Source organism: Hypanus sabinus, chromosome 10 (genome assembly GCF_030144855.1).
Source record: "Hypanus sabinus isolate sHypSab1 chromosome 10, sHypSab1.hap1, whole genome shotgun sequence".
Classification (NCBI taxonomy): Eukaryota; Metazoa; Chordata; class Chondrichthyes; order Myliobatiformes; family Dasyatidae; genus Hypanus; species Hypanus sabinus.
The window spans coordinates 162812938-162838490 of NC_082715.1; the positions used below are offsets into that span (position 1 = coordinate 162812938).

The 25553-nt window shown below is 43.0% G+C and overlaps 1 protein-coding gene across 3 annotated transcripts; it reads right to left on the reverse strand.

The window, feature by feature from the left end:
* Window positions 1–1870: 1870 nt before the first annotated feature.
* On the reverse strand, window positions 1871–25110 carry LOC132401295 (gastrula zinc finger protein XlCGF26.1-like). 3 transcript variants are annotated; one of them, XM_059983397.1, is made up of 3 exons: window positions 25003–25093; window positions 9810–12236; window positions 1871–2455 (listed from the first exon to the last, which is right to left on the reverse strand). In XM_059983397.1, exons 2-3 carry the CDS (start codon window positions 11574–11576, stop codon window positions 2354–2356), a joined length of 1869 nt encoding a protein of 622 aa, XP_059839380.1. In that variant the 5' UTR covers window positions 11577–12236; window positions 25003–25093; the 3' UTR covers window positions 1871–2353. The 3 variants fall into 3 exon arrangements, with proteins under 3 accessions (XP_059839380.1, XP_059839379.1, XP_059839378.1); XM_059983396.1 differs by having other exon boundaries at window positions 2347–12236; window positions 25018–25110; XM_059983395.1 differs by having other exon boundaries at window positions 2347–12236.
* Window positions 25111–25553: the final 443 nt, after the last annotated feature.

Here is a 25553-nt window from a genome sequence, read left to right on the forward strand (position 1 = left end):
CTACTTTCACCCTTAAGCCCAAAAGGGATCATCTTGGCTTAAGGAGGAGCACCTGAGACCTATCGGCTTGATGGTGGATATAAGGAGCTCTGGGACTGAGTCTAGTTTGGGGGTCGTCCTGTTCCTTTTGTACCCGCTGTTCTGTCAGGGTTGCCTTGTTCGCGCCATTGCACCATTCGCCTGGCTATCCTGTTTCGACCCTGGCTTGGAGTACCCACTGTTAATCATCTGGTTCTGTAAGGCCATTCTTGTATTCACCCTGGACCGAACTCCCTTCCGATCCCTTCCCTCGTCGGGTAAGCAGGCTGAACTGCCGTCGCCCGGCGAGGGACTCTGACCCTTTCCTACCCCTCCTTTCCGACGGGTTGGGCCGCGCAACCTGCCCAGGTGCTCCGCGTCTTGCCCAGGCCTCCGTCTTCCTGCCTGGGAGGCCAGGCCCTGATAAGAAGTAATGCGGCCCGTCCAGGGGGTTATCCGCCCAGCAATCCTTGGACCATAGATCTTGCCTTTGCCATGAACTCCACGGTCCTTCACATCCCCATCACACAGCCCTGCCCTGAAATCGAACATCTTCAAACCCCCATAACCATAAGTCCGCTTTTCGCCAGGGGCCAAGCTCACTCCACATCACCTGATCTACCTCCCACCGCACCTCCCTCGACCCTACCCCCAACCTTATCCTAACATCCAAGGGACCACACACGCCAACTTAACCGGACAAAACCCCAGTGAAACCAGGCCACAACCCCACAAAGGGGCCTACTGAACACTGGGCCCCAGCTCCTTTCCTTCCTCACCACCCCCCCCCCCCCCCCCATTAAGGAGGCCTTCATCCACATTCCTCAGCCATATCCCTAAACATAACTCCTTCTCGCATCCTGAACACCCCCATAAACCTGAGCCCTCTCTCCACCAGGGGGCCGTTCACCCCACTTCACCATCAGTTTGGGGCTCTTTCAACCTCTCCCACCACCACAAGGTCAAGAGGCCCCACCACCCAGCCATACATCTAAATCGAACACCTCCAACCCCCTGCACACCCCCATAAAGCCCAGCCATCTCCCCACCAGGGAGCCAGTATCACCCCATATCACCAGAACACCACCTTACAAATATCCCCAACCCTACACTTCATTCTAATCCTAACTCCCAATGTACCAACTAAACCAGACAGCACCCCAAATAACCCAAGCCAGACCCCTCAAATGGGGTTTACGTGACACCAGCCCTCACCTTACCCTCTCGCACCCCACCCCACCATCAGCTCGGGTGCACATTCAACCACTCTCTCCACCACAATGTCCCACAGCCCCACCTCCCAGCCATACCCCTAATCCTAACACCTCCAACTCCCCTACACTTCCACGTAAAACACGGGCCCTCTTCCCACCAGCGAGCCAGGTTCACCCCACATCACCAGTACCATGCCACGCCACAAACTTCCCCAACCCTACACTTCATTCTAATCCTAACTTCCAATGGACCACGCATCCCATCGAAACTGTACTGCACCACAAATAACCCATGCCACACCCCACAAAAGAGGTTATGTAATAGTCTTTTGTCCTACCCCAAAATCTAACATCTCCAACCCTCCTATAAACCCAAGTCATCAACCCACCAAGGGGCCAAATTCACCCAATATGACCAGAAGTTCGGCTCTTGATTCAGCCCTCCACCCTACTTCAAGGTCCCACAGAAACCTCCCCCACCCAGCAAAGCCAGTTGCCACCACACCACACCTTCCATCGCCATGAATCCTCCATCCCCATTCCCTAACTCTACCCTGGACCTGTCCCTCCCCACAACACCCCTCATTTAGCTACTGCACAACCCCCAGATCACAGCACCCTGTCCCTATAAAGCCCCCCACTCACCATCCATAAGCAACAACTCCACCATTTTAACTTAAACTTTAGAACCCAGGTTAATGAAGAAGAAGATCCCAAAGAAGTCAAGTTGGGACCGAGATCATGACAACGTGGGCCAAAAACGAAGTGGCAGAGTATCGTGATTCTGCATCTCCAGTATGAGATCTACAAACACGAGAGGGATATTTTAGCTACTGCCTGCACACTCGCATCCTAATCTCTGCGGACAATGTTTGATGGTTGTAATGGTTATATAATAAACCCCAGAGTTCCAGAATGCTCTTGCCATTTTCAGTTTTAATAAAATATAGTTAAATAATTATGGCTATTGTATTTGCATGTCTTAGGTATGTTACGTACCAGCAGCAATAGATATGAAATTAAGTCGTGTTTCTTCATAGATAAACAATGACATTTATTAACCTTTACTCAAACACATAGGAAAGTGAACAAATGACTAACTTAAATGGAAGTTAACAGTGTTATGCATCTATAGCTATCAAAAGGTCCAACTCCGTCCCTGAAGTACCAGCACCATTCTTGTAAATCTCCTCTGCACTCATTCCAGCTTGACATCCTGTCTCCTACAACAGAACAACCAAAACTGAATACAATAATCCAGGCATGGATACCCTAACAATAACCTAACCCTTTTTTTCCTGTCCTCTTCAAACACCTTGGGTGAATTGACAGGCAGATAATCTCCATTCCCAATTAATACGCTGACGAAGGTTTTCTTTTTTTGTTGACCTTTTTTTAATGTAGCAACTAGTGGTAGGGTAAAACTGACAGGAAAACAGAGTCAAAAAGCGTCCAAATTCCATTACGGTAAGTACAAGTATTAAGTATACCACAAATGATACAAGATAATACACAAGATACGGTATACAGATAAGTTCTAAATGTAGCATAAAGATAGGCTACTGGTAACCATGATGTTTCCCTATACAATGTATCTTCTGCACATTTTCTCACTACAAGCTAGCCAGGTTTAAGTATTATCAGGATTCAACTTAATGGTCAATAAAGTAATTTAACGAGTGATTTCATTCTCAATGCAATACGTGTGTATGTTGTTACTAAAGCAGTCAAAACAGACTAACAATTGCCATAGCATTCTGGAATCAAGAGAATGTAAGCCATGGCTGCCCACAGATATTGAGAAAACTGCTTTATATGTAGCTATATCTTAAACATTAGTTGCCAAATGCTCTGGAACTTTCTACATTTTGTGAATAATTACATTTACTTTGTTCTGAGCTCCAATTAGCAGCTAATTAACAACGTTCATGTGCAAATATCCCAGCATGAACCTCTATTTCTTGAGGCACCAATGCATTCTGTGCTATAAGCATGCTCACAATTTACCCCCATAGCAAACAGTTACCTACAGTTACTGAAAGTGCTCAAAAAAGTTTTACTTTAATACTTGTTAAAAACAGCTACAACATTTAATATTTACACAGAGGAATTTAACCTTTACAAATATCATCCCTTTCAACCTTAAATGATTAAATCACAATGATGCCTATTGCTTATATGGGTCCTTGCTTACCCAGCATTCCATAAACTTTAAAAGCATTCCTAAAAACAAAATTTAAAACAATGGCAATGATACTCCAAAGAAAATGATGCCATTACCAAAGAGGCCTACAAAAATAATACTATTTAAAATTAAATGGTTCTGCAGGAACATGTGGCCCACATTAATACTCCATCTGTATTTTTATCTGCACACATACCATTCAAATATCTCTAACTTGTAAAAATATGCATATACACAATAATTGATAAAGCCAAAGGTTACTTTGACATACCGACAATGCTTTCATAGGCCTGGATGTCAGGATAACATCAGATGAAAAGGCGTAAGTTTGCCACAGCTCAACATTGAGAACTGCTAAAATACCTACTGATGATGTCATCAACTAGAGACAGATCACATGACCTAAATGACTGCAATACAAAATCTCCAGCAGAGGGTGCTAAATGAAAATAACTAATAACTAACGACTGAGGCAGCTCACTAATGCAACCTCACTAGCCTCTTCTTCAGGCCACGAAATATGAAACAGAGGTTGCTCATACAATCGAGTCTGCTCTGTCATTCATTCATGTCCAATTGATAATCTCTCTCAACCTCATTCTTCTGCCTTCTCCCCATAGTCTTTGTATATCCATTTAAAGTACACACAACTTGGCCTCTTTAGCATCCTCGGTAATGAATTCCAAAGATTTACCTCTCCTTGACTACAGAAATTCCTCCTCATCTCTGCCCTATATATTGAGGCCATGGCCTCTGGTCCCAGACTCACACAGTGTAGGGCACATCTTCTTCATAGCCACTCTGTCGAGGCCTTTCAGTATTTAACAGGTTTCAATGAGATCCCCTCTCTTTACAGGGTCAAAGCCGTCTAACGCTCCTGATACGTTAACCCTTTCATTCCTGGAATCATTCTCGTGAAGCTTCTCCGGATCTGCTCCAATACGAGCACATCGTTTTCTCAGATAGAAGGTCGGAAACTGCTCACAACACACCAACAGTGATATAACCAATGCATTATAAAACTACAGTATCACATCCTTGCTCTTATATGCTAACTTGCAGTTGCCATCCTTAATCAACTCAATCTGCAAGCAAACCTTTAAGGACTCCTGCTCAAGGATGCCGAAGTACATATGCAGCTCTGATTTTTGAATTTTCTCCCATTTATTTTTTTTCTACGCCCTTATTCATTCTGTCAAATTGTACAGGAGCGGACACTTGCATACACTGTATTTCATCCGCTACTTTGATGCCTGATCTCCAAACCTATCAAAGTCCTTCTGCAGACTCTCGCTTTGCTCTAAACTACCTGTCCCGTACCTATCTTTGTATCAACTGCAAAGTTCGCCACCAAGGTATCAATTTCATCAGCCGTATCATTCGGATTTAACATGAAAAGATGCGGTCTCAATACTGACCCCTACAGAACACCATTAGTTACCGACAGCAAAACAGAATTGCCCACATTGTTCTGACTCTTTCTCCCTTGTCAGTCAGCCACTCTTCGATCCATACAAGTATCTTTCCTGTAATTCCATGAGCTGTGATCTTGTGAAGCAGCCTCACATGCAGCACCTAAGAAACACAGAAAACCTGCAACTAAATACAGGCCCTTTGGCCCACATAGCTGTGCCAAACATGTCCTTACCCCAGAACTACCTAGGCTTACCCATAGTCCTCTATTTTCCAAGCTCCATGTACCTATCCAGGAGACTCTTAAAAGACCTTATCATTACCACCTCAACCATGCACTCACTACTGTCTGCGTAAAAAACTTAGCTGATCTCTCCTCTGTACCTACTTCCAAGCACCTTAACACTGTGCTCTCTCGTGTTAGCCATTTTAGCCCTGGGAAAAAGCCTCTGACTATCCATGCAATCAATGCTTCTCATCATCTTTTACACCTCTATCAGATCACCTCTTATGCTCCGTCACTCCAAGGAGAAAAGGCCGTGTTCACTCAACCTATTCTTATATGGCATGCTCCCCAAGCTGGGCAACAACCTTGTGTCTGCACCATCTCTATGGTTTCCACGTCCTTCCTGTAGTGAGGCGACCAGAATTTAGCAAGTTGGGTCTGACCAGGGTCCCATGTAGCTGCAAAATTACCTCTCAGCTCTGAAGCACAATCCCACAGAAGGCCAATGCACTGTATGCCTTCTTAACCACAGAGTCAACCTGCGGCACAGCTTTGAGTGTCCTCTGGACTCGGACCCCAAGATCCCTTTGATTCTCCACAACGCCAAGAGTCTTACCATTAATGCTATATTCTGCCATCAAACTTGACCTAACAAAATGAATCACTTGAAACTTATCTGGGTTGAACTCCATTTGCCACTTCTCAGCCCAGTTCTGCATTCTATCTATATCCCGCTGTAACCTATGACAGCCCTCCATATGATTCACAACACCATCCTTTCATCAGCAAATTTACTAACCCATCCCTCCACTTCCCCATCCAGGTCATTTATAAAAACCACGAAGAATAGGGGTCCCAGGTCAGATCCCTGAGGTACAACACTGGTCACCGACCCCCATGCAGAATATGACTGATCTACAGCCACTCTTTGCCTTCTTTGGGCAAGCCAAATCTGGATCCACAAAGCAGCGTCCCCATGCCTCCTTACTTACTCAATAAGCTTTGCATGGGGTACCTTATTAAAGATAATTTAAAAATCCAAGCAAACAACATCCACTGCCTCTGCTTTATCTATCTTGCCTGTTATTTCCTCAAAGTATTCCAAGAGATTTGTCAGACACAATTTCCTCTAAAGTAATTCTGCTGACCTTGGCATACTTCATCAAGTGTTGCATTTACAGCACCCAAGAAACTCACCCTTAATGCACTCTAACATCTTCATAACCATTGAGGTCAGACTAACTGTCCTATAATTTTCTTTCTTCTGCCTCCCTCTCTTCTTAAAGAGTGGAGTGACATTTGCAACTTTCTAGTCCGCCAGAACCGTTCCAAAATCTAGTGATTCATGATAGATCATTACTCATTACTTTAAGAGAAAGCAAAGCGGGAACTTCTTCATTCAGAGGCAGGGAGAGAGTACAATGAGCTGCCAGACCAAGTGGCAGGGACGATTTCAACCTTTAAGAGAAGTTTGTTTAGGTCCATGGATGATAAGGATATGGAGGGCTATGGTCCAGGGGGAAGTTGTTGGAACTTGGCAGATTAATGCTTTGGCACGGACTAGATTGGCTGAATGGCATTTTCCTGTGTTGTAGTGTTCTATGACTCTAATGCCTTCACGATCTCTTCAACTACCTCTTTCTGAACCCTGGGGTCTCCACCTTCTGGTCCAGGAGTCTTATCTACCTTCAGGCCTTTCAGCTTCCAAAACACCTTCTCTCCTTGGTAAAAGCATGTATCCCCACTTCTGCCCCTGAATGTTTGTCATTTATTTAATAAATTTAATGATACAATTGTAGTGGGTGGCTTCAATCTGCAGGAGAATTGGGAAAGACAGATTTGTGTCCAATCACAAGAGAAGGAATGTATTGAATGCTTATGAAATGGCTTTTTAGAGCAGCTGATGGTTGAGCCTACTCGGGGGATTGTTGTCTTGTATAGGGTGTTGTGTAACAACCAGGATCTTATTAGGGAGGGTAATGTAAAGGAACCATCAAAAGAGCAGTGATCAAAATATGATTGAATTCTGCTGCTATTTGCAAGGGAAAAGCATAGGTCACATGTGCAGTATCACAATGAAATAAAGGGAATTACAGAGCCATGAGAGAGGTGATTCCCCAGCTGGATTGGAAAAGGATACTGGTGGGGATGATGCCAAAGCAGAAATGGCTGACGTTTTGGGGAATAGTTCATAATGTACAGGATAGATATGTCCCTCAGAAGTAGTTCTCAAACAGCGGGGCTCGGCTACTGTGACTCACAATGGAAGTTAAGGAATGTATAAAAGCCAAAGAAAGTGCACATATGGTAACAAAAGTGAGTAGGAAGTTAGATAAATGGGTAGCTTTTAAAATCCAACTACAGACAACTAAAAAAACAGCTATATGAAGGGGAAAGGTAAAACAAGAGTGCAAACTAGTCACTAATATAAACCAGTTATAAAAACTGCGAAAGGGAGGCGAGAGTTGATATCGAACCAATGGAAAATGATGCTCATGGGGTAGAAATTAGGAAGAGATGGCAGATGAACTTGATAAGTACTTTGCATCAGTCTTCACTGTGGAAGACACCAGCAGTGTGCCAGGGATTCGCGAGTGTCAGGGGGCAGGATTGAGTGCCATTGCTATCACAAAGGAAAACATGCATGGCAAACTCAGGTTCTTAAAGTGGATAAGTCACCTGGACCAGATGGACGACATCCCAGAGTCCTGAGAGAGGTTGCTGAAGAGATAACAGATCCATTGGTCATGACCTGTAAAGAATCGCTTGATTCTGACATGGTCCCGGAGGACAGGGAGATTGCAAATGTCACTCCACTCTTTGAGAAGGGAGGAAGGCAAAAGAAAGCAAATTATAATCCAATTAGCCTAACCTCAGTGGCTGGGAAAGTGTTGGAGTCTATTATAACAGATGAGGATTTGGGGTACAAGGAGACTAATAATAAAATCAGTCAAAGCCACCATAGCTTCTGTACGGGGAAATCTTGCCTGACATATCTGTTAGAGTTCTTCAAGGAAGTAATAAGCAGGGTGGACAAATAAGAAGCTGTGGATATAATTTAATTGGATTTGCAGAAGGCATCTAATAAGGGGTCCCACATGAGACTGCTTAACAGAATAAAAATCAGAAGAGATACTGGCATGGATAGAGGAATGGCTGACAGCCAAGAGGCAGCGAGTGGGAATAAAAGGGGCCTTTTCTGGTTGTCTAGCGGTGACTCGTGGTCTTCAGGGGTCAGTAATTGGTCCGTTACTTTTCACATTCTTTGTCAGTGATTTGGATAATGGAACTGATGGCTTTGTGGCAAGGTTTGCGGATGATACAAAGATAGGTGGATGGATTGGTAGTGCTGAGGAAGCAATGCGATTGCAGCAGGATACAGACAAATTTGAAGAACGGGCAAAAAGTGGCAGATGGAATATTGGGAAATGCACGATAATGCATTTGGCAAAAGGAACAATAGGAACAATAGTGATCTGATTGAGGAGAAGGTTCAAACAACAGAAATACAGAAGGAAATATGAGTCCTCGGACAAGACTCCCAGATGGTGAACTTACAGGTTGAGCCTGTGGTAAAGGCGGCAAATGCAATGCTGACATTTATTTAAAGTGAAGTAGAATCTATAAGCAAGGAGATATTACTGGTACTTTATAAGACACTACTTAGGCCACACAGGTGTGTTGTCGTTAGAGAGTCCAGAGGACGTTCAAGAAGATGATTCTGGGAATGAAGGGGTTAAGATATGAAGAGCATTTGCCAGCCTTGGGCCTGTACTCCTGCACTGACTTGTGTTTAATAAATGCGGGTGGTGGGGGTGTTAAATCTCACTGAAACCCACCAAATGTGGAAAGGTCTGGATAGGGTGGTGAGGAGAGGATTTTTCGCATGGTGGGTATAGCCATAACAGAGGGCACAAACTCACAACTGAGGAGTGGGGCTATCCAATGACAGAAATGTTCTTTCTTGTGAGTCTGGAAGAGAGATTTTCACAGCCCTTTGCCGGGAGAGATGAGAAGACGCGAATGGAGAGAGTGGGCCCTTTTTGTTTTTTTTTTGTTAACTTCATTAACCTTACAGTCAAAGTAAAAATTATAAAGCTCAATCGTTTAATTGCATATTGTGTACAGCTTGTTATTTCGGGATACTGATTTATAACGGGACACATCATGCAGCGTCCACCCAAACAAGATTTCTTAAGTTTGGCCGGGCTGGGGCCCTATATTATGCTGCTAGCCAAAGCAAGAGTTAAATAAGGTCAGATGACTGAGTGAATCACTTCCCACATTCACAGCAGGTGAACAGCTTCTCCCCAGTGTGAACCCGGTAGTGTGTCACGAGGTTAGATTACTGAATGAATCACTTCCCACATTCACAGCAGGTGAACGGCCTCTCCCCAGTGTGAAACTGGTAGTGTGTCAAAAGGATAGATAACTGAGCGAATCACTACCCACATTCACAGCAGGTGTACAGCCTCTCCCCAATGTGAACTCAAGGATGCACATTTGGTTGATGTGGCTGAGACAAACTCTTCCCAAAGTCTGAGCAGGTGAATGGCCTCTACCCAGTGTGAACTTGCTGGTGTCTCTGTAGTTGAGATGACTGGGTGAATCCCTTCCCACACACTGAGCAGGTGAATGGCCTCTCTCCAGTGTGAACTCGCTGATGTACCTTCAGAAAAGATGACTGAGTGAATCCCTTCCCACACACTGAGCATTTGAATGGCCTCTCCCCAGTGTGAACTCGCTGATGTACCTTCAGTTTAGATGACCGAGTGAATCCCTTCCCACAGTCTGAGCAAGTGAATGGCCGCTCCCCAGAGTGAATCCGTTGATGTACCTTCATTTGGGATGAGCAAGTGAATCCCTTCCCACAGTCCGAGCAGGTGAATGGCCGCTCCCCGGTGTGAACTCGCTGATGAACCTTCAGTTGAGATGACTGACTGAATCCTTTCCCACAGTCTGAGCAGGAGAATGGCCTCACCCCAGTGTGAACTTGCTGATGTGCCTTCAGTTTAGATGCTTGAGTAAATCCCTTCCCACACTCTGAGCAGGTGAACGGCCTCTCTCCTGTGTGAACTCGCTGATGTAACTTCAGTTTAGATGACTGAGTAAATCCCTTCCCACAGTCTGAGCAGGTGAACGGCCTCTCCCCAGTGTGAACTCGCTGATGTATCTTCAGTTGGGATGAGCAACTGAATCCCTTCCCACAGAATGAGCAGATGAATGGCCGCTCCCCGGTGTGAACTGACCGGTGTCTCAGTAGCTGAGATGATAAAGTGAATCCCTTCCCACAGTCCGAGCAAATGAACGGCCACTGACCAGTGTGAACTTGCCGGTGTGCCATTAAGGTGGATGATCGAGTGAATCCCTTCCCGCAGTCTGAACAAGTGAACGGCTTCTCTCCAGTATGAACTCGCTGATGTATCTTCAGTTGGAAAGACCGAGTGAATCCATTCCCACAGACTGAGCAGGTGAATGGCCTCTCTCCGGTGTGGACTGACTGGTGTCTCAGTAGCTGAGATGGGAAAGTGAATCCCTTCCCACAGTCTGAGCAGGTGAACGGCCTCTTCCCCGTGTGAACTGACTTGTGGACCAGTAGGTCTGATGAACGAGTGAATCCCTTCCCACACTCTGAGCAGGTGAGCGGCCTCTCTCCAGTGTGAACTCTCTGATGTCCCTTCAGTTTAGATGAGCAAGTGAATCCCTTCCCACAGATTGAACAGGTGAACGGCCTCTCTCCAGTGTGAACTCTCTGATGTACCTTCAGTTTAGACGACCGAGTGAACCCCTTCCCACAGACTGAACAGGTGAATGGCCGCTCCCCAGTGTGAACTCTCTGATGTACCTTCAGTTGAGATGAACAAGCGAATCCCTTCCCACAGTCCGAGCAGATGAACGGCCTCTCCCCAGTGTGAATTGACTTGTGGACCAGTAGGTCGGATGACCGAGTGAATCCCTTCCCACAGTCGGAGCAGGTGAACGGCCGCTCCCCGGTGTGAACTCGCTGATGTACCTTCAGCTTAGATGAGCAAGTGAATCCCTTCCCACAGTCGGAGCAGGTGAACGGCCGCTCTGCGGTGTGAACTCGCTGATGAACCTTCAGCTTAGATGAGCAAGTGAATCCCTTCCCACAGACTGAACAGGTGAACGGCTTCTCTCCTGTGTGCCCTCTCTGATGTACCTTCAGTTTACATGACTGAGTGAATCCCTTCCCACAGTCTGAGCAGATGAATGGCCTCTCCCCAGTGTGAGCTCTCTGATGTACCTTCAGTTGGGATGAGCAACTGAATCCCTTCTCACAGACTGAGCAGGTGAATGGCCACTCCCCGGTGTGAACTGACTGGTGGTTCAGTAGATGAGATGACAAAGTGAATCCCTTCCCACAGTCTGAGCAGGTGAATGGCCACTCCCCGGTGTGAAATGACCGGTGTCTCAGTAGCTGAGATGACCATGTGAATCCCTTCCCACAGTCTGAGCAGGTAAACGGCCGCTCCCTGGTGTGAACTCGCTGATGAGCCATTAGCGTGGATGACTGAGAGAATCGCCTCCCACTGTCTGAGCAGGTGAATGGTCTCTCTGCAGTGTGAACTCTCTGATGCACCTTCAGCTTTGATGACCAAGTGAATACCTTCACACAAATTCAGCGGATGATCAGCCTCTGCCCAGTGTGAACTCTCTGATGTACCTTCAGTTGAGATGATGAAATGAATCCCTTCCCATAGTCTAAGCAGGTAAATGTCCGCTCCTTGGTGTGAACTCGCTGGTGAGCCGTTAGGTCAGATGACCGAGTGAATCCTTCCCCACAAATTCAGCAGATGACCAGCCTCTGCCCAGTGTGAACTGACTGGTGTGTCCACAGGTGGGAAGACCAACTGAATCCCTTCTCACACACAGAACAGGTGAATGGCCTTATCCCAGTGTGAACTTGCTGATGTACCTTCAGTTTAAATGATCGACTGAATCCATTCCCACTGTCTGAGAAGATGAATGCGTTCCCCCCTGTGTAAAATGACGGGCATGCCAGTCGGTAAGATGATCCAGTGAATCCCTCCAAACAGTCTGAACAGGAAGGAAGATCGAGTAAATCCCTTGCTCCAATTCTTAAATATATAGACAGAGACAGCAAAACTGGCGTGTTCTGTTCGAGAATCCCGTAGGCAAATTCCTTGTCATTTTTAACCTGTAAAAAGATTTACAAAATCCATCAATGGGTATCGGACAACATTTCAGATGAGATCACTTGAGTTGTCAAGGTGTGATCTGGTATCACACTGTTACAGTAAAGTTCAACCCAAGTTGGAAAGAGAAATCATCTTCTAACTGGGCACAATGCTGGAATCTGGAATGACCATCAAACTCTCTAACGCTCTTCCTGTCTCGATAAGAATGGGGCATTTCTGCCGTCTCCAATCTCTGACCTGGCTCAGTTTGACTCTCTCCATTGGTATTATTCCCTGTTCCCACTGAGCTTCATGGGTTCCTGACCCCACAGTAACTGAAACACTCCCATGCAAATAGAACGCAGTGCATTCCACACACCCACCACTCTCTGTGTCAAAAACTTACCCCCGACATCCCCTCGGTATCTATTTCGAAGCAACTTAAAACTATGCCCCCTTGTGTTAACCATTTCGTCCCTGGGAAAAAATCTCTGGCTATCCACACAATCAATGCCCCTCATCATCTTATACACCTAAAAATGGCTCGAAACATAAACAAGGAAATTATACATTGTTTTGAGGATTTGTTAGAAGTTTACAAAATTATGAGGGTATAGATAGGGTGAATGGAAGCAGCATTTTCCAGTGAGCTTGGGTGGGATGACAACCAGAGGTCATGGGTAAGTGGGGAAGGTGAAAATTTAACGGGAACATTTGGAAAAGCTCTTTACTGAAATGATCGTGAGAGTGTGGAATGAGACGTCAGCACAAGTCATGCATGTGAGCTCGGTTTCACCATGTAAAAGAAGTTTGGAAGGGAGCCTGGATGGTCGGGGTATGGAGGGCAATGGTCCTGGTGCAGGTAGTTGCATTCTACAGCCTAAGTGTTTTTTAGCATTGACTAGATGGACTAAATAGCCTGCTTCTGTACTGAACTTCTCCATGTTTCTATGACAGAGAAGCTGGACAACGGAGCAGCAATGGCTGGGGTTTCTGGGAGCAATTTGGGAGCCGAGTGATCGATACATCCCGAAGAAGTGGAAGCATTGGAAAGGCAGGAGGACACAACTGTGGCTGGAATAAGAAGCCAAAGCCAATGTAAAAGCCAAAGAAAAGAGCAAAAACTATTGGGATGCTTTTTGAAACCAACAGAAAATGACAAAAAATGTCAAGATGAGCTCAGGGTGTGGAATTATGATATTGTAGTTGTAGTCATTAACGAGTCTTGGTAGCACCATTTAGCACCATGAGGCATTTAGAGGAACAAAATATCTGGGGTCTCAATATCTATTGAAAACCAAGGTTCCCTGCTTACCTTTCAACTTCTATTTTGACAGGCACATACAAACTCAACATCCTCGAAACTTCACTTCTGAAGGCCTCCCACTTATCAAGTACTCCTTTGCCAGAAAACAGCCTGTCCCAAACAACACTTGTCAGATCCTATCAGATATCATCAAAATTAACCTTTCCCCAATTTAGAATCTCAATCCATGGTCCAGACCTCTGTTTTTCCACATTTACTTTGAATTTCATGGCATTATGATCACTAATTTCTGTCACTAGCCCTGGATAATTTCCGAACACACTTCTACATCGGGAATTCTACGTATTGATTAAGGACACATTTGACAAACTCTACTCCATCTAGTCCTTGTACAGTATGGGAATCCCAGTCAATATATTGAAAGTTAAAATCAGTTACTGAATCAACCTTTGTTTCTTGGCATGGTCTGCAATCTCTCTACAAATTTGTTCCTCTAAATCTCTCAGACTGTTGGGTGCAATCAAGTTCCAGTAATGACTACAATATTATAATTCCCTGTCCGGAGCTCATTTGGCTTTCCTACGATGCTTCAAGCACAGCTCAGCACATTCATCATACGATGCTCAACTATTTGATTGCTGACTCAATCTGAGGTCTGAGCAACATCTGACTGGTGTCAACAAAACAAACTCAGTTCCAGTGACATCATCATTCAGAATGACGGCCTTAAATAATCTCCTCCGGAAAAATGATTATTTTGCCGCGTTGATCGGCCAAATACTATATCTCTCGAAAATATCTGAATTTGGTAAGAGGGGCAAGAATGGGGTAAATGAATGGAGATAAAAGAAGCATCACTGCAGAGCCTGCGGACGAAAGGGGTGCAGCAAGCAGCTCTCTTCAATGAGCATGTGGCAACAAATGTGGAACAGACACTAAGTAAGATTGCAAAAGTGTTAAATCAATAATAAAATATTCAACCAAGAAGGAAGGTCATGATCAAAGAATATCAGGATATATAATGTTCCTGAAGGAACAGAGGGGTTGACTAAGGCAGAGTTTATAGGAAACCTGCTATGGGGCATTCCAGAGCTTCCCTCGACCATGGCAGTTGACATTGAGGGAGCACACCGCGCGCTCGTCCCAAGGCCTTCTGCAGACAGGGAAAATGAGCCATGGTCAATAGTAATCAGGTTCCTTCGGTACAAAACCAAAGCAGAGATTCTGCAAAGGCCTGGGGAAAGAAGAAGGTATTTTTAAGCGGTAAATTAATATATTTTGATCAAGATTACCCCCCAGCGGTCCTGCGGAAACATAAGGAATATTCTGAAGCAAAGCCAGTATTAAAGCAAAGAAGGATTAGCTTCCAGACACTGTAAACTGCCAGTGTTTTATGAAGACTGGACGCAGCTGTATCAGACTGTGGAACAGGCGACTGCAGATATGAAGGCCAGAGGTTTCAAACCAAGGGAAAACCTAGCTGAGCAGCTATCCTGCTCTCCTTGGGAAATAGTGAGAGAATTGAGAAAGGGAGGAGGGCGAGAGAAGAATATCACGAAGAGACTATGAATTTTCAGAAGACAGCCCTATACCCTCCATAACAGTCATAAGGTCTGACTAATTTCAAAAACACTGATAAGCTAAACAGAAGCAAAAATAGACGGTACTATACTTATCTCAAGAAGTACACATAATTATGTTGATTTTAAATTACTCTATTATTTTATTTTTTATTCATTCATTCACTTCTTTTTCCCCACCGAAATGGGAACATATATATGAGAGGAAGTCTTTTCTGCATAATGGACATAGATTTTTTTCACTTACTTTTATGGGTACTCACAGATAGGAGAGGCTATCCCCCACGGCTAGATGTTTCCTCTAGCTCAACCCAGGGTCATGAACTAGAGACCTCAACCTTGGAATCACACCTTCAGTACCTTTTTTTTTCATTCACATTTCTTGGTTCTTATTTGTTTAAGGAGTAGATCGATTAAATTCTGTTTTGCTAATTTTTATGACATACTGACAGATAAATACACATGGCTAAGGACAAAGTAAAATTCATTTCTTATACTGTCAATGGGCTGTTAAATCCAATCAAAAGCAGTAAAATACTATCAAAAATGAAGAAAGAGCGAGCCCATGTAGTATATTTACTGGAAACTCACTTAATTGATAATAAGCATGGAAAACTAAAAAGAATGGGCTTCATTAATTTGTTTTTCTCCTCATATAAATCAGAACATAGGAGAGGACTTGCTATTCTCATCTCAAGCAAGCTAAATTTTGAAAAAGAATTTGAAATGGGAGATAAGGAGGCAGATATATTCAGGTAAGGGGAAATATGGACTGAAATTCAGTTACTCTACTGAATATATATGCACCCCAAGTAAATGATATTAGTTTCTTCCAGGAAATTACTAATATCATGGCAACGGAAACAGAAGGTATCTTGATATGTGGGGGAGACTTAAATTTACAATTACAACCAAAGTTAGACTCTTCTAATCGATAAACCTATGAAACAAAATCTTTACATAAGAAAGTTAATACACTCTTTGAGGATGTTGGTCTAATTGATATATGGAGGGAATTTTTCCCTGACAGAAGGGATTACACTCATTTTTCTGCCCCCCATTCTTTTTTGTAATTTATTTTTTTATTGAAGTTCATCATCGAACAAACATTTCCATAAGATGTATTTCAGACATTGTACATATATCTCATATAATCATATATATCACAAATCTCCACAAAGTATTTATCTGGGGTATACACTTATAGAAAAGAGTGCAAAGAAAAAACATGCAAAAGGAAAGAATTATCTACAAGTAGGGAGTGATCTTGTCTGCCCCCCATTCTATATATACAAGAATAGACTATTTCATAACATTTGGAAAAGATCAAAACAATATAAACACCTGTGGATTGGGACAATAGATGTAAGTGACCACGCACCTATATTTTTATCTGTTGATTTTGACCTACAACCAAAGAATACTATTTGGAAAGATGCAGAAAGATTGTTTCCAATGTTGGGGAAGTCCAGAATGAGGGGTCACAGTTTAAGGATAAAGGGTAAGCCTTTTAGGATTGAGATGAGGAAAAACTTCTTCACACAGAGAGTGGTGAATCTGTGGAATTCTCTGCCACAGGAAACAGTCGAGGCCGGTTCATTGGCTTTATTTAAGAGGAATTTAGATATGGCCCTTGTGGCTAATCGGGGGTATGGAGAGAAAGCAGGTACAGGGTTCTGAGTTGGATGATCGACCATGATCATACTGAATGGCGGTGCAGGCTCGAAGGGCCGAATGGCCTACTCCTGCACTTGTTTTCTATGTTTCTATGAAACTAAGTTCAGGTCTACTCAATGATCCCTATTTTAAGGATCAAATTAAAAAAGAAATTGGTCTTTACTTAGAATTCAATGATAATGGAGAGGTTTCACCTCCCAATCTATGAAATACTCTGAAGGCTGGCTTAAGAGGAAAAATTATAGTGATATGTTCATCTAAGAAAAACAATAAGGAATAAAACATTAGCAGAATTACAAAATAACTTGAAGGAATTAGAAAAAAAACACAAATTGAGTTTGGAAATTGAAAAAAATTTAGGAATGAAATTAATAGTTTAGCTACCCAAGAAATCAGGAAAAATCTAATGTTTCTGAAACAGGCACACTATGAAAGTGGATCTAAGTCTATGAAAATACTGGCGTGGCGTGGAAACAGAAAAAAAAAAATGGCAGAATCCTAGAATTAGGGATACAATATAAATAAAATAAGCTAAGTGAAATTCAAGAAGCTTTTGAAGTGTTTTACAAAACTCTATATTCCAAAGTTCCGGGGGAAGCATAACCCAAACTGGCATCTTCCTGAATTCTCTAGAGCTACCCACTTTAAGCGAAGAACATAACAGAACGATGACTGCTGACATAACTGAAGTTGAACTAAAAGCTGCAATTTGTAGGCTTAAGCAAGTCATCGGGATCAGATGGATATACGGCAGAGTGGTGTAAAGAATTTAAAAAAGAATTAATTCCTGTTTTACTTCCCACACTGAACTGGGCCCTAAAAAAGGCGCAAATGCCACCCAGCTGGGAGAAGGTGGCAATCTCAACTATACCGAAAGAAGGCAAGGATAAAACTGAATGTGGGTCTTTTAGACCAATATCTGTTCTTAATGTAGATTATAGATTATTTACCTACATCATGGCCAAACAATTTGAAGAGCTTCTATCCACACTAATAAATAATGATCAGAGAGGTTTTATACAACAACAACAAACACAAGACAATATACGAAAGACACTTCACATTATGGGCCATATACAAAATAATTAAATTGAAGCAATAGTGATCAGCATGGACGCTGAAAAGGCATTTGGTTTGGTTAATTGGAATTTTCTTTACGGTGTTGTACATGGATTTGGTTTACACGACACAGTTATTAAAACTATACAGACACTATATGACAATCCTACTGCCAGGATTAAAATCAACGTATATTTATCAAATAGTTTTACCCTAGTAAGGGGCATGAGACAGGGTTGTGCATGGTCTCCGCTACTCTTCACATTATATCTAGAACCATTAGCTCAATACATCTGACAAAATGAAGATATCAGGGTAATTACTATTAAAGGGATAGAGCATAAATTGGCTTGTTATGCGGATGACATTTTGATCTATCTAGGGCAACCAACATAGTCTTTACCTAAATTCATGCAATCATTTGAACAATATGGTCAATTATCAGGATACACGATCAACATAGATAAAACCCAATTGCTTTCATATAACTATAGCCCATCAAGAGAAATTGAAAGTAGATATCCCTGGGCACGGCAAACAGAGTCTTTCAAATATTTCGGCATCATTATGCCAAAAGATTTGGCAAAATTATCAGATGCAATTATCCACCTATATATAAAAATTAAGGAAGCTATTACAAGATGGAACCTAATTCCTTTTCTTGGTGTCAGTTCAGACTGAATCCATTAAAATGAATATACTGCCCAGACTGTTATATCTCTTTCAGACCCTACCAATAGAGATTAATCAAAATGAATTCAATGAATGGAACAAGATGTTATGAAGATATATTTGGCAAGGTAAAAGGACTAGGGTTTGTCTCAAAGCTTTGTAATTAGCCAAAGAAAATGGGGGAATGGGACTACCAGCACCGTTGAGAGCTGTGATATGTTGGTGCAACCCATCATTTGACGGTCAATGAAAAAACATTGAGGAGGGGATACTTCCCATCCCCATACAGGCAATTTTGGCTGATAACAACCTACAAAGTTACATAAGTACTATTGATAATCCATGGGTGAAACTAAAATATAGAAAATCATTATTTTGGAATATAAACTAGAGGGAGATACAGTATTGCAATTCTTAAATTGTGTGCATATGACTCGGATTTTATGCCGAATAAACTGGATGCTGGATTTAGGGACTGGACAACTAAAGGAACAACAGTTCTTTGCAATATAATTGAAGAAGGAACACTGTTCAGTTTTAAAATACTTAAAGAGAAACACTTATTAGAAAAAGAAGACTTTTATCAGTATTTGCAGATGCAACAGTATTTTAAAAGGAGGGTTAAAGATGTAACCAAGGCAAGTACATGCTTGAGCTATTTCGAAAACCATATAATTCAGATAAAGGTAGTAGAATGAATTCAAGCATGTATAAGGATTTGTCAAATCTTAAAACAAATTCAACTTCATACATTAAAACAAAATGAAAGAAGGAAGGAGGGACAATTATATCTGAGGAAGAATGGACAATAATATAGAGGTATCAATAGAAGTGTACCAGGTCACAGAAATGGAGGGAGTTTGGATGAAACCTGATAGCTAATTAGCTCAGAATATCTAAATAGCTCAAAACCTTGATATTTTACTACACCCTCTCAGAAATCCCATTATGATAGTAACCTCCTTATTTACTGGAGAAATTGTGGAAATCAAAATGCATACCATTACCTACTTTCTGGGATTGCCCTGTTATCAAAGACTATTGGAGTGGGATACACAATGCCCTGCAAGGCAGTTTTAAATGTGAGATACCCTTAGAAAGTAAGACCATAGATTTTGGGTATATACCTCAAGAATGGTTGAAAATAGACAAATATTTAATGAGTATACTTCTGGTGGCTGGTAAAAAGACTCTTACCAGGAATTGGTTATCACAGGAGAGTCAAACCTTAAATACTTGGATGGAAATTACAATGGAAATTTACAAAATGGAGATCACAGCATCTGTTAAATCATAAGTTGGAACAATTTGATTCATACTGGGAAAAATGGTTTAACTCCATAACACCTCATAGACATGATTTTATTCTCACAATTCAATGAATATGTTATATAAAAAAAAGGATCACTCTCTACTTGTACATAGTTTTCACCTTTTGCTTGTTCTTTTTTTCCTCTCTTTTCTATAAGTAATATTTATAGAATAAATATTATGTGGAGATTTGTGGCAAATATTAATATATGATATATATGTACAGTAACTGAAATTCATCTTATGGAAATGTTTGCTTGATGATGAACTTCAATAAAAAATAAATTACAAAAAAAAAGAAAACAAACTCTCCCTCATTGTCACAAAAAAGGATGAACAACTTTAAGTTCCTCAGCATAAACATCACCAAGGATCTCAAGTGGTCTGTACGTACAGAGTCTTTGTGGGTGGAGGTTAGGAACAGGAAGGGGTCCATAATTTCCTGGGTGTTTTTTATAGGCCTTCCAATAGTAACAAGGATATCGAGGAGCAGATAGGGAAATAGATCCTGGAATGGTGTAATAATAGTAGTCGTAATGGGAGATTTTAATTTCCCAAATATCGATTGGCATCTCCCTAGAGCAAGGGGTTTAGATGGGGTGGAGTTTGTCAGATGTGTTCAGGAAGGATTCTTGACACAGTATGTAGATAAGCCTACAACAGGAGAGGCTGTGTTTGATTTGGACTTTGGAAATGAACCTGGTCAGATGTCAGATCTCGCAGTGGGAGAGCATTTTGGAGTTAGTGATCATAATTCTATCTCCTTTACAATAGCATTGGAGAGAGATAGGAACAGACAAGTTAGAAAAGTGTTTAATTGGAGTAAGGGGAATTCTGAGGCTATCAGGCAGAAAATTGGAAGCTAAAATTGGAAAAAGATGTTTTCAAGGAAAAGTATGGAAGAAATGAGGCAAATATTCAGGGAATATTTGTGTAGAGTTCTGTATAGGTATGTTCCAATGAAACAGGGTATAGGAACCATGGTGTACAAAAGCTGTAATAAATCTAGTCAAGAAGGAATGAAAAGCTTACAAAACATTCAGAGCTAGGTAATTTTAGAGAGCTAGAATATCATAAAGCTACTCGGAAGGAGCTTAAGAAGGAAATTAGGAGAACCAGAAGGGGCCATGAGAAGGCCTTGGCATGCAGAATAAGGAAAACACCAAGGTATCATACAAGTATGTGATCAGCAAGAGGACAAGATGTGAAAGAATAGGACCTAGAAAGTGTGACAGTGGGGAAGTGTGTATGGAACCGGAGGAAATATCAGAGGTACAAAATGACTACTTTCCTTCAGTTTTCACGATGGAAAAGGATCTTATTGATTGTAGTGATGACTTGCAGCAGACTGAAAAGCATGAGCATGTAGATATTAAGAAACAGGATGTGCTGGAGCTTTTGGAAAGCACAAAGTTGGATAGCTCGCCGCAACTGGACAGGATGTACCCCAGGCTACTGTTGGAGGTGAGGGGAGAGATTGCTGAGCCTCTTGCAATGATCTTTCCATCATCAATGGGGACAGGAGAGGTTCCAGAGGATTAGAGGGTTGCGAATGTCATTCTTTTATTCAAGAGAGGGATACAGATAACCCATGAAATTGTAGACCAATGAGTTTTACCTCAGTGCCTGGTAAGTTGATGGAGAAGATCCTGAGAGGCTGGATTTACGTACATTTGCAGAGCTATAATATGATTAGGAGTACTCAGCACGGCTTTGTCAAGGGTAGGTCATGCCTTACGACCCTGATTAAGTTTTTGAGGATGTGAACAAACACATTGATGAAGGAAGAGAAGTAGATGTAGTGTATATGGATTCCAGCAAGACATTTAATAAGATACACCATTAAAGACTTATTGAGAAAGTAAGGAGGCATGGGATCCAAGGGGACGTTGCATTGTAGAGCCAGAACTGGCTTGCCCACAGAAGGCAAAGAGTGGTTGTAGACGGGTCATATTCTGCACGGAGGTTGGTCACCAGTGGGGTGCCTCGGGGATCTGTCTGGGATGTTTACTCTTCGTGATTTTTATAAATAACCTGGATGAGGAAGTGGAGGGATGGTTTAGTAAGTTTGCTGATGACACAAAGGTTGGAGGTGTTGTGGATAGTGTGGAGGGCTGTCAGAGCATACAGTGGGACATTGATAGGATGCAAAACTGAGCTGAGAAGTGGCAGATGGATTTCAACCCAGATAAGTGTGAAGTGGTTCAGTTTGGTAGGTCAAATATGATAACAGAATACAGTATTAATGTTAAGACTCTTGGCAGTGTGGAGGATCAGAGGGATCTTGAGGTCAGAGTCCATAGGGCGCTCAAAGCAGCTGTGCAGGTTGATTCTGTGATTAAGAAGGCATATGGTGCATTGGCCTTCATCAATCGTGGAACTGAGTTTAGGAGCCGAGAGATAATGTTGCTACTATATAGGACCCTGGTCAGACCCCACTTTGAGTCCTGTTCTCAATTCTGGTCACCTCACTACAGGAAGGAAATGGAAACCATACAAAGGCTGCAGAGGAGATTTACAAGGATGTTGCCTGGATTGGGGAGCATGCCTTATGAGAATAGGTTGAGTGAACTCGGCCTTTTCTCCTTAGAGAAAAGGAGGATGAGATGTGACCTGACAGAGGTGTATAAGATGATGGGAGGCATTGATCATGTGGATAGTCAGAGGCTTTTTCCCAAGGCTGAAATGGTTGCCACAAGAGGACACAGGGTTTAAGGTGCTGGGAAGTGGGTACAGAGGAGATGTCAGGGGTAAGTTGTTTTACCCAGAGAGTGCATAGTGCATGGAATGGTCTGCCCGCAACGGTGGTGGAGGCGGATACGATAGGGTCTTTTAAGAGGCTTTTAGATAGGTACATGGCGCTTAGAAAAATAGAGGGCCATGGGTATAGAGCCTAGTAATTTCTAAGGGAGTGACCTCTTTGGCACAACTTTGTGGGCTGAAGCGTCTGTATTTGCCGTAGGTTTTCTATGTTTCTATAACAGCTGTGTTGCGAAAAGAGTACAGCAGCAACTCTTTCACCTCAGACAGTTGAACAAGTTGGGGATAGGGCCTGAAATCCTAAGAAGTTTCTACAGGGACACAATTGAGAGCATTCTGACTGGCTGCATCACTGCCTGGTATGGGAGCTGTACTTCCCTCGATCGCAGGAAACTGCCCAGTGTACCTGTAGATGTGAATTTCCACTATTCAGGACATTTACAGAAACAGGTGTGTAAAAAGGGACCAAAGGATATTCGGGACCCAATTCACCACAACCACGATCTGTTTTTGCTGCTACCTTCCAGGGAACAGGACCACAACAAAAGGACCAACAGGCTCCAGGACATCATCTTCCACCAGACCATCAGACTGATTGATTGATTTCTATGTTATATTGCCTGTCCTATTTACAAACTATCCTGCACATTTAGATGGAGATATAACATATAGATTTCTAGTCCTCACACATATAAAGGATATATGTAATAAAATCAATTCAATTCAATTCACCCACACCACTATCTGTTCTGTCATTCTGGCTCCCATTCCCCGACAACTTATTATAACCACATCAACCCCTCCCCCCCCCCAACACATTAGCTCTAGCATGCCTTACTACTAGGATATTAGCCCACTTCCTGTTCTGTTCCCCTAAATAATGAATCCCCTATCACCCCTTTGACTTTCCTCTGCCAGGTAATCCCCCCCAAACAGTTTCTAAAGTGGCCCACCTGTTGTTGTGGGGGTTGGCCATAGGAGTACTCTGCGATGGCTATTTAACCTCATTCACCTGACTCTCACCCAGTTTCCTGTGTCCTGCACCTTGGGTGTTACTCACCTCCCTTCATGTCACATCTATCACCCCCTCCATCTCCTGGTTGATCCGCAATTCATCCATTTCAAGTTCCAGCTCCTTAATGTGCAGGGTTACAAGTTGCAGCTGGATGCACATCCTGTAGGTGAGGGCATCAGGGACACTGGTGCCCTCCACACCTTCCCACCAATGTCTCCTCTAATTTGTAATGACCGGTGTGCGCAAATATCTTGTGCTGTACAATTTTTACCCAGTGACAACATGTGCACACTGAATTCTATATATCGAGGTATTAATTGTAACAGCTAGCAAATCACTGTCAATAAAAACTTTGATCTCCTCTGGGTTTGATCGAGTTCATCTGCACTCTCACACAACCTATGTAGCAGGCCCTTAGCGGGTAATGAAGGATTTTCTCACCGGCGCTTTTGCACACTGTCCATATCTGATTTGCTTGCTAAATGTCGCTTTAAAAAGTCAGATTTCCAAATATCACTCCATTTCCTCCCACTTGCAAATTCTCCAGCAACTTTTGCATCACCACAATACACACAGGTAACACCAGTTTCTGTATTGTAGATAAATATTTCCCCTGAACCCTCCCCCAGTGACTGACAGTGGCGAACTCAGTGATGACAATGCCAATGAATATGAAGGGAAGGACAGTAGTCTGTCTCATTGGAGTCTGGCACATTTGTGATGTGAAAGCTTCTTGTTGCCCAGGGCAAAGTAGGTCATGGAGATGCCCTCACCTATAGGATGTTCATCCAGCTGCAGCTTGTAAAACCTGCACATTAAGGAGTTGGAGCTGGAAATGGATGTATTCCAGATCATCCAGGAGTTGGAGGGGGTGACAGATATGACATGAAGAGAGGTGAGTTACACCCAAGGTGCGGGGCACAGGAAACTGGGTGAGAGTCAGGAAGGGGAATGAGGTTAAATAGCATTATCATTATCTGCCGAGAGAATGGGTCAAAACATATCCTCACGGGTAGAAAAGTCCAGTTCAAGAGGAGGTGGAACAAGCAACACACACAAAATGCTGGCGAACTCAGCAGGCCAGGCAGCATCTATGGAAAATAGAGCTAATACTGAGTTCCTCCGGCATTTTGTGTGTGTTGCTTGGATTTCCAGCATCTGCAGATTTTCTCTTGTTTGTGATGGGAGGTAGAACAAAGGTGATTTTGTCACAGGTGATGTAAAAGATTTTGTCCCCTTTTCCCGAGTTCTTAATCCTTGCGTTTAGACAGCTGGAGCTCAGCTCTGTCTGAGAGACCCATCGGTTCCCATTCCCTCAGCAGCCGGAAGCTCCCCGGGGCCCGTGTACGGATCGTGGGGCTGAGAGCAGGACTGTCCCGGGATTGCGGGCCACGGTGTCCACAACTTACAACAATTGTCCCTCAATCGGTGTTAAAATTACTCACCCAGAGAAACCTTACCTTCCGGCAGCGAAACTTCCAGGTCTTTTTTGTGTTATGCGCGCATGCGCAATATTCGGCGACTGCAGCAACCCTGACGCCTGCGCATTTGATCGGTGCCTCAGCGGCGGGGAATTTGTCCCCGCAGCGATTTCTGGGTAATCACTGTGTCATTTAAAGTTTATGCCAGCCCCGGTCACATGTCCAGACCTCAGTGTTTTTTTTTTGTGTATACAAAACTCAGCAGCCAACGCAGAAAGTGGCTCCCATAAACAATACACTCAATGTCAACAGGCATTCCGTGTATCTAATACCAAGGTACAATCCTCTTACAAATACAGATATGAAACACAAGAGATTCTGCAGTTGCTGGAAATACAGAGAGGCACTCACACAAAATGCTGAAGGAACTCAGCAGTTGAGGCAGCAACTAAGCAGAGGAGTACACAGTCTAGGCATGCTGACGGGGCTCGGCCTAAACGTTGTCTATTTATTCCTCTTCACACTTACTGCCTGATCTGTTGATTTCCTCCAGTATTTTGCAGAAATTAGCTAGA